General features: G+C 43.6%; 1 protein-coding gene across 1 annotated transcript in view; it reads right to left on the bottom strand.

Moving 5' to 3' along the window:
• The window catches only part of CHN1 (chimerin 1), a 104,547-nt gene that overhangs the window by 17,488 nt on the left and 69,078 nt on the right, over positions 1-17,981 (bottom strand). The window contains exons 7-8 of the mRNA XM_074873177.1: positions 14,867-14,944; positions 1,283-1,367 (exon numbers count right to left, since the gene is read on the bottom strand). Of these exons, the coding sequence (XP_074729278.1) occupies positions 1,283-1,367; positions 14,867-14,944 (163 nt within the window). The remainder of the gene's footprint in view (positions 1-1,282; positions 1,368-14,866; positions 14,945-17,981) is intronic.

The following is a 17,981-nucleotide window of genomic DNA, read 5'->3' as shown; positions in this document are numbered from 1 at the left end:
ATGGCACATATACTGGCTCATGTGTCATCAAAAAATTACTACTTTAGTCAGAAAACAATTCAAGAGCAAAATTAGGCTTACTCCTTCTCTTCTAGCACTGTACACTGTGCAAAATCAACAGCAGTAAAAAATATTAACTATTTTCATTCATAAGTGAAGGATGTGGCTGCAACCCTAAATACTTAGCAGGGGGAAAATATGGAGAAAGGAAACGCCATTTTTACACAATAGTTTCTTAAAACAGAGCTGCACTCTCTAATACATCCTGGACAGTGCAGAGTGTATCGATAACAATGGAATATTGCATTCATATAATTACTGGGGAAGGATTTAAAAATATTTCAATCCTATTTGGCTGTAAATTATTTTAAGTTTTACATTATTTTGCAGTTCTGTGATAAAAAGCCCTCTTATTTGCTTGAGACAAGACTTCAGAAAGCTTTAGACAGAGCAGATTTTCTTAAATTAGCTTGAAAATTCAGTTTCCAGGGCAACATACGCAGGTCTTCATACATCAACATTTCTTTGCACCGTTTTTATAAATGTGGTTGCTTGCTAGGATGTCATAAAATACTTTTTAAATACAGTAAACTATTCTGGTCACTTTAATCCTTTTTTTTTTCCTTTGAAAAAAGCTGACCATTCTTTCTTTTCAGAAGAATCTTATCAATAAAACTGTCAAATTGTTTTACTTCAGGGAGGCTTTATCCCAGAAATGCCTGCAGTGACACCCATGCATGTAATACATTTCTACCAGCACCTGAATGTTTATGTAACATTTCAGTATGCATTCCTTATTCATCATCCCTTTTCTTAACTTTTCAGTTTCCAAGTAGGAGACATGACTTAGCTGGGAGTCTGCTAGCTTATACATACGATTAACCCGAATGCCTGTTTCACAGCAGCAACCTGAAATTTGCTAATGCCCATCTTGCACATTGAGATCCTCAAGTGAGTTTCTCACACCTACCAATACATACAAGTGGTAGAAAAGAAACAAAGCTAACAATGCATGTACCTATTTTTTTCTCCATTTTAAAAGGGGGGGAAAAAAAATCCTTTAATGATGATAATCATTTCCCCTCCACGAGCGCTCAATCACTGCAGTGATGTTACTGAAACAGGTACCTGACACCATCAGCTGCAGAGTGGATTCACTTATTCGATTTTAACAGGGGCCAGATCAGACCCTTGCCACATGGAGTTACAGTGGAGCAGGCAGCACATTAAATAGTCACAACATTAGGACTGTCTTAGGAAAAGAAGACTGAATGACTGTTACCTGCACATTTTACTCCCTGAGCAATGAGGCCCCACATAAAGTTGGCGCAGTATTCACACCAGTGCGGGCCCCTGAACGTGTGCACCTGGAAGACAGTAGCAGAAAGGAAAATTACAGAGAACGACCCAACTATTTCACAGACATTAATATCAATGTGTCTAAATAAGGTAGAACTCCTCTTCTTCGAAGGCACCACATGCAGTCGCTGGAAGCTTCCCTTTATCACCGCGGGAAAGGAAGAAAGAAACGTAAGAAAGATTTAACTGCCAAGACTCTTGCAGACCTATGGGAAATGGGAGCTCTCCAACCCTGAGCCATCCAGAGCAGCAGAACTGGGTCTGGGGGGAGTCTGCTCCCAGACCATGTGGGGCAGAGGAGCAGTGGTGGGTCACAGCCCTTCTCCCACCTCTCAGCATCCCTCCATCTGGGCAGGATTTTAGCCATGAGACGAGGCTTTTGCAGCGACCGTGCAAGAATTCACCTCTCAACTTAAAATGTCTTCTGCTTTGCCCTCCCCTCCATAAGGTACTGTGTGAAATGCGTAGGGGGCTGCAAGATTTCGCCTCGGGCGGAGGGAGTCCTGCCAGGCAAAAATACCAGTGCTACACAGAAATATTGCAAACGCACTTAGGGACTTTCCAGTTCAGAATAACTCTAAAAGGAAATTAATTCTCTTCAGACTAATGCTACATATTGAAAATCCAAATTAATCCGGTAAATGGAAAAAGAATCCACTGAACCAGGAAAAAATTCAAAGCTAAAGAAGAAACCAATGCTGCTTTCAATCCCAGCTCACATGCTTGATACAAATCCTGCAGCTACCACTAGCTGCTTCTGATTTTATTCTGATAAAGTTCCTGCTGTAGGAAACCACAGGATTCTTTACAGAGAAAATCATTACTTCCTTAGCCAGTGTAAAAGGCTTGAAGCCTCTATTTAGAATAGACAGGCTGAGAAAAAAAATCAGTAACCAAGGATCATAAAGAAATGAAATTTGCAGTGAAATGTAGTAAAAATGCTTTAGGCTTAAGTCACTTGGTTCTCCAGAGTTACTGAGCGGGTATCAGAGCAGGCAGTAACCTCACGCACGTGCACTGCCCGGTCGGATCAGTGTGGAGCAGAAGAGAGAAGGAGCTGGTGGAAACACGCGTGCCTGACATCCGCACAGAGCTCTGGTTATAAATAGCAAAACGCAAAGTGGCCTGACCGAGGTGGTGAGCGTCCCCCACGCTGCTGATTTAAGCAGCAGCTGGATCCCAGGTGACACTTACCTCAAACAAGTGACAACCCACAGCGGCACCCAGCAATTCAGACCATGTTTCAGTTTTGGCTACAGGAAGGTCTGTAGCCTCCTGGGCATTTACTGCCCATGAAGCAGCAGCAAGGTAGATTGCTGTGTTAGTCTGGAAAGTTACTCTTGAATTCACGAAATAATTCACGTGCATGCTTGTGCTAAACTAGGCTTGCAGTTGCCTCTAGCCCTACGCTGCTGAGCATCTCTGGAGGAAGCGTAATGGTGCGAAGTGTCACGTTCTCTCCCTGTGCTGGCACAGGCTGCCTCCCCCCAGCCGTGCTAGCTGCCGTCCGCACCCACTCCCACGTGCCTTTTGAAGGTGCAACGCGCTCCACGAGCCCCCTTCTCCCTGCAGCTCCAGCTGACTTCTACAAAGCAAACGATGACAAGACTGTCGGCAGCTGTAATCTCCATTTTCTTTTTTCCTCTCACCACAAAGAGATTTTTCACACCTTCTTCTCTGTTACCCACCTGCACTACCCACATCCTCTTGGCTTTCTTCCTCAGCCTTGTGTCTTTTTTCCAGGTCTTTGGCAGTGTTCCCTTCCTAGAATAAGCACATTCTAATATCCTCAAGCAAAACACTGTGCTTTAATGCCTGCAGGACTAACAGAACTTTTCCAGGGGAAAAAAAAAAAGCTTCCTTTCAGTCACCACCTTTTTTTTCTTGTCAGAGGAACATTCCCCCCCAAAAACACTCATCTAAAATATTTCTCAAAATTCCTGTTGAGGAAAATTGAAAACAAAAATGACAGTTCAAAAGTCTGAGCAAAAAACAATCTTTTGTCAGAATCCTTTTCAGTTTTATGAGTATTTTTAAAAATTCTTTTTTAGTATTTCTGATTGTAAAGGAGGGAAAATTTTGTCTTGTTTATTGAAATGCTGCCATTTTAACTTATTTCTTCAGGTAGAACAAGAATAAATTCTGACACTTTAATATTTCTTGCTAAATAAAAAGAATGATACTATCCTGTGCCCCTCTGTGTGCTAATTTCAAGTCATGAAATTCACCAAATGTGCCTTTGCTGAAGCATTTCTAATGCCTTCCCTGGGTGCTGGGGTCCTATCCTGGCCTTTCCAGTTCTGATACTCACCAAACCTCAGGTGCCCAATCTCTTAACCAGCTGTTGGTTTAGCGGTGAACATCCCTCCTACTTGGCACCCTGCTCCCCACCATGGCCTGCACATTTCCACCTCCTCCTGACTCTCCCTAGGAACTCTTCTGCAGGGTCTACCTCATCCCAAATTTGCCACACCAATCTTTTGCCTCCCTTCATTTTTATTATGATGATTTTTTTATAGCTCTAGTTTCTATAGTTTCTAGTTTCTATATTATAGTTTCTAATAACTATTATCCACCTAGATACAAAAAAAATTACCTTTCTACTACAGCCAGTTCCCCTGACATTATCCTGGCTCTTGGCTCACCCCTCAGAGAAGTTTACATGACTCATCATCAAAAATGACAAGGACAAAACAGACTTTCCTCTTCCCTACCAACACTGCATGTATTGGTCACCCTTCACAAGACCAGGATTGACTTTGCCCTTTGGGATCCTTGTCTCAGCATCACTGTCCTCTTGTCCTGTGCATCCAAGGTTCATCCAGATACTGAACTGCCTTTTCATATCATCAGTTAAGAAATCAACTTATCTGGTAGAAGATTTATCAAGAGCCTGCTCAGCTTTACACTGCCCCATCCAAATTACTCTTTCTTATCTATTACTCTGACTGCAAACTCAAAACAAATTAAAAGGTGAGGGTAGGTTTTTCTATGCTCCATAACGCTCTACCTTGCTTTGTCCTTTATCTGACATGCAATAGGGAGGTTCTCTGGCAGTAAATTAGGAGGCCCAAAGGCCATCATGTCCTTCCGCCCCTGGTGTACACAACCCCACAGGATCAGCTCTGAAGCCTCTTTTGTGGTTTCTAAGCGGTGCTGTCTTTTCCCAGAGCTCAGCAGTGCCGAAGCGTTAATCCTCCCACTACCACGGAGCAGAAGGGGACGTCTAACCCTGTGCCGGTCTGAATACACACCATCTCTGGAAATGAAATCAGACACAGTAAGTGATGCCAGCAAATAGCAAAAAATTGGTCTTCTGAGGTCAGAACACCCTCTAATCCCGTTTCATCCTGCAGAGTGGGGCCTGGCAGCATGCTAAAAAGAAACACGTTTGCATCCCTTTGCTAGTTCAAGAGCCAGCACCTGCAAACAATACTGCATTTATTATATGACACTGTTTAATATAGCATTCTGATTTTTATATTTAATTCCACATTCTAAAAATCTGCCAAGTGACTTGCTTGTTTTCAAAACTAAAACATGCTTTCCAGAAGAATTTCTCAAAACACACCCAGCAGAGTCCCAGAGATCCTGACTTAAATTACAAGGGGTTTCTTTCCCCTTATAAAAAGAGCATCTGCCATATGCAGACTTTACTGTCTTATAAAATGTGAGAGAGCAGGATTGCCAACTGCGGCTTTATATCTCCCAACCCTTCCATTCTCACTCCCGCCCCAAAAATCTTTTTCTCTCTTTTCATAAGGCTTCATCTGTGAGTGATTTTTTAAGACTGTGGAAAATGGGTGAGTGGGAGAGCAAGATAAACTGGTTTTAATCTTAATTTGTAAAATTCCAGGGGAAACATTCAATTTAAAAGAAAAATCTAGATAATTTTAAAGGAAAATACCTGCTTCAAAAACTAGATAAAATCCTATTACTAAGCTGTCCTGCAAGTCTGAGGTAAGAGGAGAACCTCATGTTGGGCTTACACCCAGGCATTTCTATTCTGAACAATCTCGCAACATCAGCAAGGTATAATAAACATTTAACTACTGTGATCTTACGTAGGAGGACAGTTTTTTGCTTAGGCTTGAAAGACATTTTCTTATACACAGCGAAAAATAGCTTAACTTCTGTGATTAATAGCTATAAGTGTTATAGAATTTATTTTTGTTTTGCATTTCATGATAATGTTACTTAGAAAAAGAGACTAAACCAAAGTTTTGGGAGAACCAAATAAAAAATGATCTGGTGGCTCTGACAACAGATTATACCACAAGCTGTGAAATCCTCAAGCAGATCTCTCACCCTTATTTCTCAGGCTCTATAAAGGTCACCGTTGAAGTTAGTTACCCATGTATCTCGTAACACCATTTATTTTTTATGCTTTTGGTTTTTACTGGGCAGTTGTTCATCTAGTCTTGATCACTATCTGAAAACCAAGAATGAGCCAGCAGGTAATTGGTATTTGTAACTGGGAGACTTACATTATATCACTTGTCAAGGCAGGGAGGAAGAGAATGAAGAAGTAACAGCAGAGTGTTGTGCAAACGTAGTATGAGAGAACACGATGGACTGGCAGAGCTTTGGCAAAGTCACTGCTGGGAAGAAAGCAGGGCTGGATCTGACAAACCATGGTTATGCAATATCAACACCAAACACAGAAAACAAGTGTCTTTGTGACAGGATACAAAAAAGCCTTCCTTTGTTGAGAGAGGCTGCTACCACGGTCCCCCTGACAGCCCGCTCCATCAGGACCCTGCTCCATACAGAACACCTCTTCCATGGCCCTCCACGATGAACTGCTGGTGAGAATAATGGGTTTTTGAAAATCCAGGCATTACCATCCGTGTTGGGACGAAATACATCAACTTGAAAAAGGATGGAAAAAAACATTGCTGATCCAGCCTCTCAGGCTACCAGACCAGAGTCCTACACTCTGGGTAGAAGCCTTGTTGGTGCTTGGAGAAGAGACCAAGCTGACCAGGGACTGAATAAATGGCACACCCCCAGCATCTGTACTGCATGGTGCTCCAAAGGTACACTTCTGCTGGCTACACTCTCTTTCAAACAAATTCCCAAGGATGATGGGATACTGCTGACGAAGGCTGTCAGCTCAGTGGTCCTAGCTGATCTGCAATTCCATCAACTGAATTCTACCTGTTGGGACTCTATCAAGCTTTTAATTGGATATGGGAGACATCATAAGTCTCAATTAAAACGATGAACTCAACCTGTATTATTAATGTCTGTCTTCCCTGTCAGGGTTGATTTTATCAGGCACTGACCATACCCGTGCTGGCACCCAATAGGCATGCCCTTTTCATCCATCCCTGGTCCAGGCAGAGATTGCCTGGATGTGATGGGTACAGAGAGATATCAGTGAGAAAGTCAATCGACTCAACTATCAGTTTGGGCAATGCTTCAATTTAATCCTCGCATACATTATGATGATTAGACAGTGCCTCTAAAACAAGGGTCTCAAGCACTCCCAATATTACAGCACTTGATATTCCTCCTGTGAAGCAAATATTGCTGCTGATGAGTAATCTGAGAAGCGAAAAGACTGCCATGACAACCCACACGGCAGAGCTGTATCTGCAAGATAATTGCTTTCATGCGAAGGTGTCACAGGAATGAAAGTAACTGAGACCATTGGAACATACCTTCTCCAAAACTTGAGCTGACTTTGCCTAGACCAGCTGGTGTGTTAAGCATGGGAAGCCAGCCTGGGACTGTCCCAGCGACTTTGTTCAGCAGCTCTTGGGAGGAGAGATGCTGGCTGAACGCTGCATCGTTCAGAGCATCGAGTATAAATAGCATCGTTATTGCCAGTGGGTACACTGACACGAACATTGAGCAGGCAAACCTTCCTCCAGGTCCTCACCCACTTGGAGCCAGAAGCAATGTCATGTCTTGTTTACTTTCTGGTTTGTGCTGATCATGTCAGAGATGGGAACAACTGGAATTTTTTTAATTGATATCTATGAACTGGAACATTGTCCATTTTATTCCAGGCCCAAGTCGCTTGATACCTGTGTCCATGCAAAAAATTCTGAAACTAGAGGTGAAAATTGAATAAAATCCTTAGAATTAAAATTGTGTATATATATACACACTATATATGCAATGATGTAAATATAATATATGTAATGATGTAAACAGACTATAAACCCCTAAGAGATTCCTAAAGAAACACTTTTGCAATGATGCTAAGGCTAATTTGGAGGAAAAGCTATTGATGATAAGAGAGCATAACATCCTCTACATGCTCCTTGAGGCAAAATCCCACTCTTCCTCAGGAAAGTATTTCTAAGCTTCACTACAGACATGAGCTGGTCCATTCTTGGGGCTGTCCACATGGAAGATTCACAGAATCCACATATGGGGACTCATAAAACTACTGGTGTGGTGGGAAGGGATTACAGCTTCAATAAATCAAGGATTTAGAAAAAAGGTGCGATTTTTTTTTTTTAAATGGAGGCAAAGCTTGAACTTGGGGACTAGCACTAAGAAACCAGAAAGGGTTAAATAATATTGTGCTATTTGGAATCTGCTTTGGGAAAGCCCTGGCTTTTCCAAAATGTAAAAAAGTAAAAGTAACATTAAATAAATACCTTGTGAGACTAAAATCCATCAACATCTAAAAGCTTTTCCAGCTTGAACTGTCTTATAACACACTACAAGTTTCAGAAGCAACAACATAGAGCTGATGAGATCTTCTCAGAAGTTTTGTGGAAGTTTGTCTCCAATTTTGTTCTCCAGATATTTTCCCTGCCTTTGAACACTTTTTTCCCTCAAGTACTAGGAGTCTAAAAGAAACATCAAATTTCCTGAGGTGGTCTTATCTGTGAGAATGTGCAGAGAACCCTCCCTGGGGACTGTGCTAGAAGCACCCAGCTCTCTCTCTGAATACTCATTTGAGTGCAGTGACTCACTTAAGGATGTTTTGAAAATATATTCAGTGCCAAGTCCGTACCTAATAAAAAAATCAGTATCCTCTTTTCAGCAGAGCTAGATCAACTTACCCCAAATCAGCATCTGCCCCAGTTTTCAGAAGATCAGAAATAGAAACGAGTTCATGTTAGAAGTCACAGGAAAATGGCTCTGCTTAATATAGTAAGTTTGTTATAGTTTCTGGTCTTTTTGCAGCATTTCTTCTGCACTTTCCATCTCCCTGTTTCCCAGTGTTTAGGCATGGCTTTGCTGAGCACCTCTTGTTAGAATAGTAAGATTTGGCATGGAAGCTATCTGCTATGACTTTTTACACTAGCAAAGCACCTAGCACAGATGCAATTACACCAGTGAAATCTGTGCCAGGGCCAGGGCCAGGTTAGCTTATTTGTTTCAAAGAAGCAGTACAAATTCCACCTGCAGAATAACTCTTGTTAAAATCAGCAGTCTCTCCATAAAGTGGTGCTTGGGTGTGTCTATGATGACAAATCATTTCCAGTAGAGACTGGTCCTCATCTGAGACCTCACTTCTTGTGCACATTTAAGGCTACATTCTACCCCCAATTATTTCTGGAAAAGCACATTGTCCCTGCTCTGGAGCTCCCCACTGGGCCTTTCAAATGGGTCACCCTCAAAGAGAAAGCCAGGATGTTGCTTCAGTCAAAGAGGGAGATGAGGAATCTCAACAAACAAGACTCATCAGAATCTCTGGTGACTTGGCTTAAGCAACCGTGGAAAAACATCTCTCCTCTCTGGAAGAAGTATTGCCTGAAACGGAATTATGTTCTGAATGTTCACCAATTCACCAAGCCGCCTTCCAATTGTTATTTATTACAATTAATTGACTATGCTATCTCAGTCATTAGTAAGGTAGTGACTAAGAAACAGCATGACAGTACCAAATACTGCACAGAAAGATAGCAAAAAACAGTCTTCTGGAGACATATCTATTTTGTGAAGAGCAAGAGAAAAATGAGACAATATCGGAAAATAATGCATGGAAACACAGATCTCAGCCCAGCTCTGACAGGCACAGACACCTTCTTTTGCTTCAGTGAAGCACCACAGCACTAATCTAGGCAGAAGAGTGATTTTATGCCTTGGACTATCGGCAGTTACAAAACACCTGCAGTGAGAAACACCAGTGAGTGCTCCACCAGCTCAAGTCATCAGCAGCCAGAGGTGTCTGAAGGAATACCTATAACCAGACAAGGGAGCTAAAAATTCCCCCAGGCTCATGAGTCATACAAGCTGGAGGGAAGTAAAGACCTTTAAGGTGTTTTGTCCAGGCTTATTTCACATTTGCCAAGTGAAGGAGATCTTATTGCACTGACTAACAAGTTTCACTGCCCAGGAGATTTCTTGCTCTTAATCTCAAATTTTCCCTTTCCTCTTCCTTTTAAACTATCATCCCATAACTCCCAGCTAATGCTCCTCTTCCATGACTTCCCTCCTTGCTGTTAACATTTTTCAAGCATAGTTTTACTGCTTTCTCCAATCCCACACAAACAGCAGGCAAAGGAGCGAGGTCAGTGCCCAAGTCTAACGCATGGCACCAGGTGTGGAGGAGGTGCAGAAGATGTTTCATGCCAGGTAGGGATGGAGTCAGGGCAGAAGGTACCTCATGAGGTGTATCTTTTTTTTTAACAGCAAAAAACTATGGGATGTAGAGATGTGCTGGTTGTGGCTGGGATAGAGTTAACCTTCTTCATAGTAGCTAGTATGGGGCTATGTTTTGGGTTTGTGCTGAAAACAGTGTTGATAATTCAGGGATGTTTTCATTATTGCTGAGCAGTGTTCACTCAGAGTCAAGGCCTTTCCTGCTCCTCACACCACCCCACCAGCGAGGAGCCTGGGGGTGCACAAGGAATTAGGAGGGGACACAGCTGGGACAGCTGACTCCAACTGACCAAGGGGATATCCCACACCACACCACGTCATGCTTCGGCATATAAAGCTGGGGGAAGAAGAAGGAAGGGGAGGACGTTCAGAGTTTGTCTTCCCAAGTAACCATCACGAGTGATGGAGCCCTGCTTTCCTGGAGACGGCTGAACACCTGCCTGCTAATGGGAAGTGGTGAATGAATTCCTTGTTTTGCTCTGCTTGCATGCACAGCTTCTGCTTTACCTATTAAACTGTCTTTATCTCAACCCACAAGTTTCCTCATTTTTACTTTTCTAATTCTCTCCCCCATCCCACCGGGGCTGGGGAGGGGGGGAGTGAGTGAGTGGCTGCGTGGTGCTTAGTTGCCAGCTGGGGTTAAACCACAACAAGCAGGGAGATGATGAGGAGATGCAAAGATGGAAAGTCTGGAGGACTGAGAAAGGGGAATCCTGTGTGTTTAGTAGCCTAATAAAAACTGCCTCACCAAAGAGAGAAAAGATGGGGTAACCTTAAACCCAACTCAGATTCCCCTGCTGTGTACATCCTTTGGCATAAAGCCCACCTCACACATTTCAACCCAGAGGTCCCCTCGGTCCTCCTCTCAATAACGAACCCTGAATGTTTCAATCCACATGGCACCTCACCACTGGCTCCTTTTCACCTCAAACACAAGGTTCCTGCTGTTGCCTGAAGGTCCTCCTTCACCTGCCTGCCCACGAGGTGCCCAGCTGCTTCCTCCCCTTAAAATTATTGAATGGATCAGATATCAGCTAGGTAAGAAATTGTATTTTAATTTACAAGCTATCACAGTTGCTGCATTTTAGGGACAAGATAAGCAAATAAGAGATTTGTAAGGGACAGAAAAAAGCATTCTTATTGCTGTAGAATAAATTTATGGGAACAATTAGGTATAAATCTACTCTGTCTGCTTCTATGAAATGTTACAGAACTTTCTGCTACAATAAAGCTTCTTTTTGTAAGAAAATAACACCACTAGCTTCAGCTATGCTCCTTGTCAGCACCACAGACCTCTTAGAGCTTCCAAATAGAAGATGCTATTGTTCATCCACATCGGGTGAAAGAACGAACTTGATATCCATCACACACACACGGTCATATAGATACTTGTGTACCAGAGAGCCTGGCGAGATTTCTTCCCCATAATGGGTAAGAAACTGAAAGAGAGGAAAAACCTTTCTGCAAAAGCATGTGGGGCTGAAATTTTGATGGTGAAGTGACTGCCCTGATTTGGTCTGATGATTCATTTTACAAGAGATCTCATTCGGTGCTCTGGATTTCAGAAAAGTAGAGTATACGGAGAGAAAGCAAAAGAAATCAAATATGCAAATAGACAGACCCCATCAAGTCACACTCACAGTCCTACCTCACCTTCAAATCCTGTTATTCAGTTAGAGCTAAATAAAATGCTGTGTCAAACAACGTAGAAATCTTTTAGCTGATATATTTGAATAGAAAATGAATATTTCATGTTAGATTTATAGAGAATGCAGAAGTATTAATTGAAAACTTTTTATAAATTAGAAAAAGTCAAAATATGCTTTAAAAAATAACATATTTTTAATACCTAACTCTCATGCTGAGGAATAGGCATTAAAAACTCAGTCAGTTCTGACATTTATAAATCATCATGCCTTTCTTACAGAGATTAATTTAAGAGAATTCAGACACTCTTATTTGCATCTGTGATGTGCTCAGGAGAGACCAGACCTCCCCAGCCAGGAGAATATTACAGAACTGGAGGAGATCATTACTGGCCAGCTCTGCCCCCAGAGCTCGCCGTCACCCCAGCTAGCCAGCCTGCTCTCTTCAGGCAGGAGACAACGCACATTCCAGCAGATTTAAATAAGACTAAAACCTTTCAAAAAACCCAGCTGCGTCAGCACTCCTAGCAGGGTTGTCTTTACATTCTTCTTTCAAACAACCCTTGGAGCAAAACATAGATTAACAGATTTATTCAGGAGACCTCTTGACGATTTAAGAGTTAAAAGCAGCTTTCGTGTTCACCCCTTTCCTAGGCAACTGCACTCCTGTGAGGACCATCACTACACTGCTTCTCTGCCACGGTGTTCCTCTACCTGAGCTTTGCTGGAGGCAACAGGGTCTGAGGGTCCAAACTCCACCTGTGTCCCCACCTACTCACCCCACAGGGACAGGAGGTGCAGGGGCGGAGGGAGAACTGAGGGCTCCGAACCTGTGGCCAAGCCTCTCGAGCATCTGCTAACCCCCAGCCCGCCTCCGGAGCGGCTGCTGCCATCTTCTTCCCTTCTCCAAGACAACAGTGCTAGTTGCTGTGCATTATTGATTCCCCACTTTTTCTCCCTCTGCTGGGATGTTACAGCATTTCCAGTACAAAGGATTTCTGAGACCCCTTCATTTCTGTGACTAGCGATGTGACTGATCAAAGAAGCAGTCGGGAAAGGGTTAGGGGTCCCTATCTGTTGCTTCGTGCCTGTATAAGGAAGAGAAGATTAGCCGCAGAGGTACAAAGCAGCATGTGTCCTCTTTTTTGCTGGTGGAGCCTCTGGGGACAGCAGTCACTGTTGGTTAGCTGAACTACATAGATTTATTTCATTTCTGGGTTGTTTTTTCTTGTTTTCTTTCAGAAGTCTAGCTTCAAGACTCTGGGCCTGACATTTCCTTCCTTCCCACATGGGTGGCACATTTGCTGCTTGGCAGGCAACCTAGGAGACTTCTGCAGACATTTTAAACGATGACATCTATACATGCAAGAAGAAAAATTTGAGAGATGTAAGGAACGATAAAGGAGAGAAACACATGAGCTAACGATGGCCATTCATTTCAGATCTATAACGCAATAATTATGAAGGGCTTATGGTTATTTTTTAAAAAAAATGGGTTAGTGGCCACATTTAGAGCCCACGAACGTCAGCAGCATTCCTTCTGCGGGTAGGTTGGTTGCTGCGCACCCTTTAAGGGGCAAAGGGTTTGTTCCCTTCTACTTTTTTATGGCAAAAATCATCTATGTAAGGTGACTCCGTTTCACTGATTTGAGAAAAGAGTTACTTCTCAAGGTATATTTTTCTGTCAAGTATATATCTAGGAACTACAGTACAACTATTACAAAGAAAACAATCTGTGTGGAAAGTTTGTGCTGTAGCTGTGACCTTGGATCAGTCCCACAGTTTTTGAAAAAAGACTGGAAACTCACAGCTTCCAAACTTTCCAGAAACAGTTTCTGGAAGAAAAACAAATAAACAAACCTAAACACGAAAATCAGGTTATCAGATTATTTTCAAAACAGATGTTTTTCAGGCTGCTAAAAGAAAGCAACTAAGAAATACAGATGTGTGCAAAATTATCCTACACACACTGTAGTACATGGAAAATCGCTATCTGCTGGCATCAGCAAGAATTATCTTCAAACTCTTAAGGAACAAATGAAAGTTGCAAGACATTTCAGATCTCTAGGATACCTCAGGAGCCTGTGAAAAAATGCTCTACATTTAACTGACAGCCAGCAGGATTATTTTTTTTATGCCAAGCGTTCATATTAAACACTTTTTTATGTAACGTTTTCTACACGGTTTTCAAATTCGTGCTTTACTGAAGAACTCAAATAAAACAAAACATCCTGATCATATAAAGTTTCCAAGTTTAGTGATTATCTGAACTCAAAAGCCAGAAGGTGTTTTAAATAAAATCAGGTGGATGATAGGTAAATATACGTATGTACATGCATGTGTACATCCACACATGCACATGTGTGTGATGGAAATCAAATCTGAAAATAAGAGACAATTAACAGATGCTTATATCATCAGATGCCTGTATTATATTAATGATTTTCCCTTCTTCTAAAATAAATAAAAGAAAAAGCTGCATGGGATAGAAAAACACACATTAAAGATAAAATCTGGGCTTCAGGTACTAGATATGAAGTTTGTACCGTCATCTACAGAAATTCTGTATAACATCAATTCTTACAAATAAAGACTGCCTATCATGCAGTGCGTTTGACCAATTATTTAAAATAATTAAACGAGTACTTAGAAGCTACATAGAACACTAAGTAAGTTTTATTAAAACACACGGTAGCTGCCAATGCCAGCAGCTCCAATATCCCCAATGTATAAGCCAGGCTGCTTTCAACACACTCAGTTCATTAACACAGGAGAAAAGCCAGAAACTAAGGGAAATGCAGACCATCTGCTCAATCCAGATGCAGTAGAACATGCTTCTTACCTCCAAAGCTATTTACCAGCGACAAATTGAGATAAGATCAGTTTAATCCTCTAACCACAGATCTAAAAGATTTTTCAGCATCATATCATTGTAAGTAAAACTGAGCTACATTCATTTGAACTGAAAGAAAACTTTGCCAGTTTTTCTCACCTTTAGCATCTCTCCCGGTACAAAACAATTCCAAATAAAAGAGAGAACCTACAGATGGCAAATATCATTGAAACAAATACATGCACACAAGCAGTCAACACCACAATCCTTGTTCTTCTGCTGATACGTTCTAAAGATGTCTAATTGATTTAACCGGCAATGAGATTTAATTGAGGCATTTAAGTTCCCAGAAAGTCATAGTCTGCATATATATTACTTCCTTGCAACACCATACGCGTTTTAAAATAAAAACTATAGCCCCGGTGCCTCAAGAAGAAGTAGCATAATTTCTTACCTTGAAGTTATGAATCTTCTCATATTTTGGGATATGTTCATTTTCTTTCAGAGTTGCTCTTCTGACGAGTGATGTCAGCTGTGAATAAGCAAAGAGTTTAAGAGGTTGCCAGATTGTCACAGATGACTTCTGAGAACCCAGTTTCATCCCCAAGGCTGCTATCAATAAATCTTGCTGACGGCTCTCCCGCTTCGAGTTGTGCACCGCAGACCTCTTCGCTCTGTGCCCCGACCAGGGCTCCTTGGATGGCATGTTGGAGCTGACGGGGAGGAGGAACGGCCCCCCGGGCCGATGCGCGCCCTGTGTGTCTATCAGAATCGGTTTGAAAAACCCGAAGGGACCATTTCGGGAACCTAAGCGGCTCGGCGGGGCGGCGCGGCCATGGCAGGGCGCTTGCTCACCGCGCGGCTAACTCAGCGGGGCGGGCTGCCCGCCGGGCCGGGCTGGGCTGGGCTGGGGGGCTCGGGCCTGCCGGTGGGCGGCCGACGGGCCGGGCCTGCGCGGCAGCCGGCGACGGGGGGTGGCAGCCGGCGGCGGGGGGGGGGGAGCAGCCGGCGGCGGGGGGGGACAAGCCCGCAGCCGCTCCCTCCATCGGCGGCCGGCGGCGGGGACGCGCGCCTGCCTCCCTCCCTCCCCGCTGCCCGCGGCGGGGGGCGGCCCCGCCCCCGGGGCGGGGGCCGGGCGGGGGCGGCCCCGCAGCCCCCCGGCCGCCGCAGCCAATGGAGCCCCGGCGCGGCTGGATCGGCGCGGAGAGCCCGCGGGAAGGGCTGGGTCACGCACCGCTACAAAATGGCACCGCTTCGCCCCTTGGCGGGGGGGCGTCAGGGAACGGCAACCCCAGGGGATGAGACGGAAAGCGGCTCTCCCCGACAGAGGTTGGGCACGGGAGGTAAGGCTGGGAGCAGGTAACGCGGCCGTTGATGCTCATCACTCCTCCCTTAAAACGGCATTTTCCAGTGCTTTTCGTATGAAAAGAGGCTCGTAAAACTCACATCATGTAACGGCCTTTTCTAGCAGGGGTGTGAACACAAATGCCACACAGAGTTCCCTGCACCACCCCTTCCACCAAAGACCGAAACCCCGAATTGCGGTGGTGCCTCTCCAGGAATTCACAAACGTGAACAGACGGTGAGTGACACATAGTCTCAAACGGGGCTGAAACCTGAAGTGTGACGGATGCAACTGATGAGGAAACGTGCAGAGGACAACCCGGTCCTCGCTAGCCCTCACACAAACCAGAGGGAACTATACTTCACACGGCCATTAAAGCCTTGAACTCGTTGCCACAGGAGCCCACGAGGCCCAGGGCAGCCCATGCCATACCCGCTCAGGGAGGCTCGCTTCAGCCATGCGCTGACACCACGACGGCCACTCGACTCCCTCCCTTTTTCTTCCAGTGCTCTCTAAGCATTTGTGAACAGTCTTTGTCAGAGACAGCAAAAACGGACCTTTGATCTGACTTACTTTGGCAGTGATTTACACCGTGGGGCTGACCACCATCCCGACATTTAGGGTGCAAGACGACCCCTCCTTGTGCACAGCCGGAGCGCAGCCCTCCCTTCCCTTGCCACAGGCTGCAGCACCACAACCGCTCTCCCTTCTGCAGCAAAGGTATTTTTATCTCTCATGACTCAGTAACAACCAAAGACAAGCACTGTTTGTCGCAGGCTTCTGGGTGGAATTGGCATGTTTTGCAGCTGGATCACAGTGTTACCATTTAGCTCAATCCTGCCAATGCAGCTGAGAGTAATGCTCATCATGAGCCCCTCCTCTGCCCTTGCATGGCCACCAGTACCTTCTCTACAGGTTTTAAAAATCTGCTGGGTTTCAACATAGGGTCAGGCTGCAGAGATTAAGGATCAACGTATGTGCTTCACCAACCACTAATCTGCAATGCAAATTAATAGCTAATAATCGAAACACTGGCTGCAGATTATACAGGATGAAGCTGTTGGGCATCAGTGGCTCATACAGGGGCCTTAGGAGTATCTGGCCCAGTTCCGGCCCAGTTCCCAGTTTCAATACAAGCAGGGCTACTGAGGAATACTTTTCCAATGACTACCCCAATCTGCCTGTCCTGCTTTTAACCACTCATTGCCGCTGCAGGTGAATAATGGCCCTCTTGAATTTTTCTGCACATCCTTCTAAGTGCCACTCCATGGCAATAGGAGGTCAAGAAAAACGAGGTGAGGATGGCAAAAACTGACCACCTCATCTGTAAGTGTGAGAACAGTAGGGACTCAGAGGAGGAGGAAGCAGACAGACTTCTGAGCTCATCCTCTCCTTTCTTTCTAGGTAAAGCCACTTCACAGTTTCATTCCCAAGAACTACATCAGGTAAAAGTGTTAATGGAATAAGGTGGACCTAAACCTGCTCCAGAGGAGTCGTCTTCTCCAAACAGCTTTGAGTGACAACAGGCTCAGGAAGCAAACTGTGCAGTTCTGGAAACATTGTTGCGTTACACACTTCGTTGGAACCCCAAATTTACCTTATTTTTTAAAGGGAAAAAAGAAATCACCAAAATTTCATACTAGGAAATAAACTCTTTGAAAATTGAGTTTGTTGGAAATAAATAACCGAGCAATTTTCAAGAGTACATTTACTATCAGAATAAATCCTTATTATTTTGTATAATTCCACTTAAGAAGCAAGATAAAGAATTCTGAATTTTCCTTCCAATCATTGGTAGAACACATATTTGGTTTTTGATATATTTATTCCTTAATTGTAATCTTCCTTCCTCCTAATTCTAAAGAACTGATTTATTTTCAATGGCACTTTAGAGTCATGTTAGTAGAAACTGATCTCTGGATCCTGGAAAATTAAATCTTAAGAATGCCAATAAAAAGGTAAGCAAAACGACCCAACAGGGAAAGGTCCTACCTCATGGCTGTGATTATGAAAACGAGTTATAATCTGGGAAGTAGTTATAAGATTATGAATTTTAATTCTGACATTACTGTGTGTTACAGTAATCTAACTCAGACCGCTTATTGGTTTTATATAAATCAGCTTCCCACGGTTCAGTGCAAAACATTTTCTGCTGTTTACAAATATAGCAAAACTGGGCTCACCCACACTTACAGCCCTTCACATTTGCTCTATGCACTACAGT

The sequence above is a fragment of the Strix uralensis genome, chromosome 6 (assembly GCF_047716275.1).
Source record: "Strix uralensis isolate ZFMK-TIS-50842 chromosome 6, bStrUra1, whole genome shotgun sequence".
NCBI lineage: Eukaryota > Metazoa > Chordata > Aves > Strigiformes > Strigidae > Strix > Strix uralensis.
This window is presented reverse-complemented; position numbering and strand designations above follow the sequence as displayed.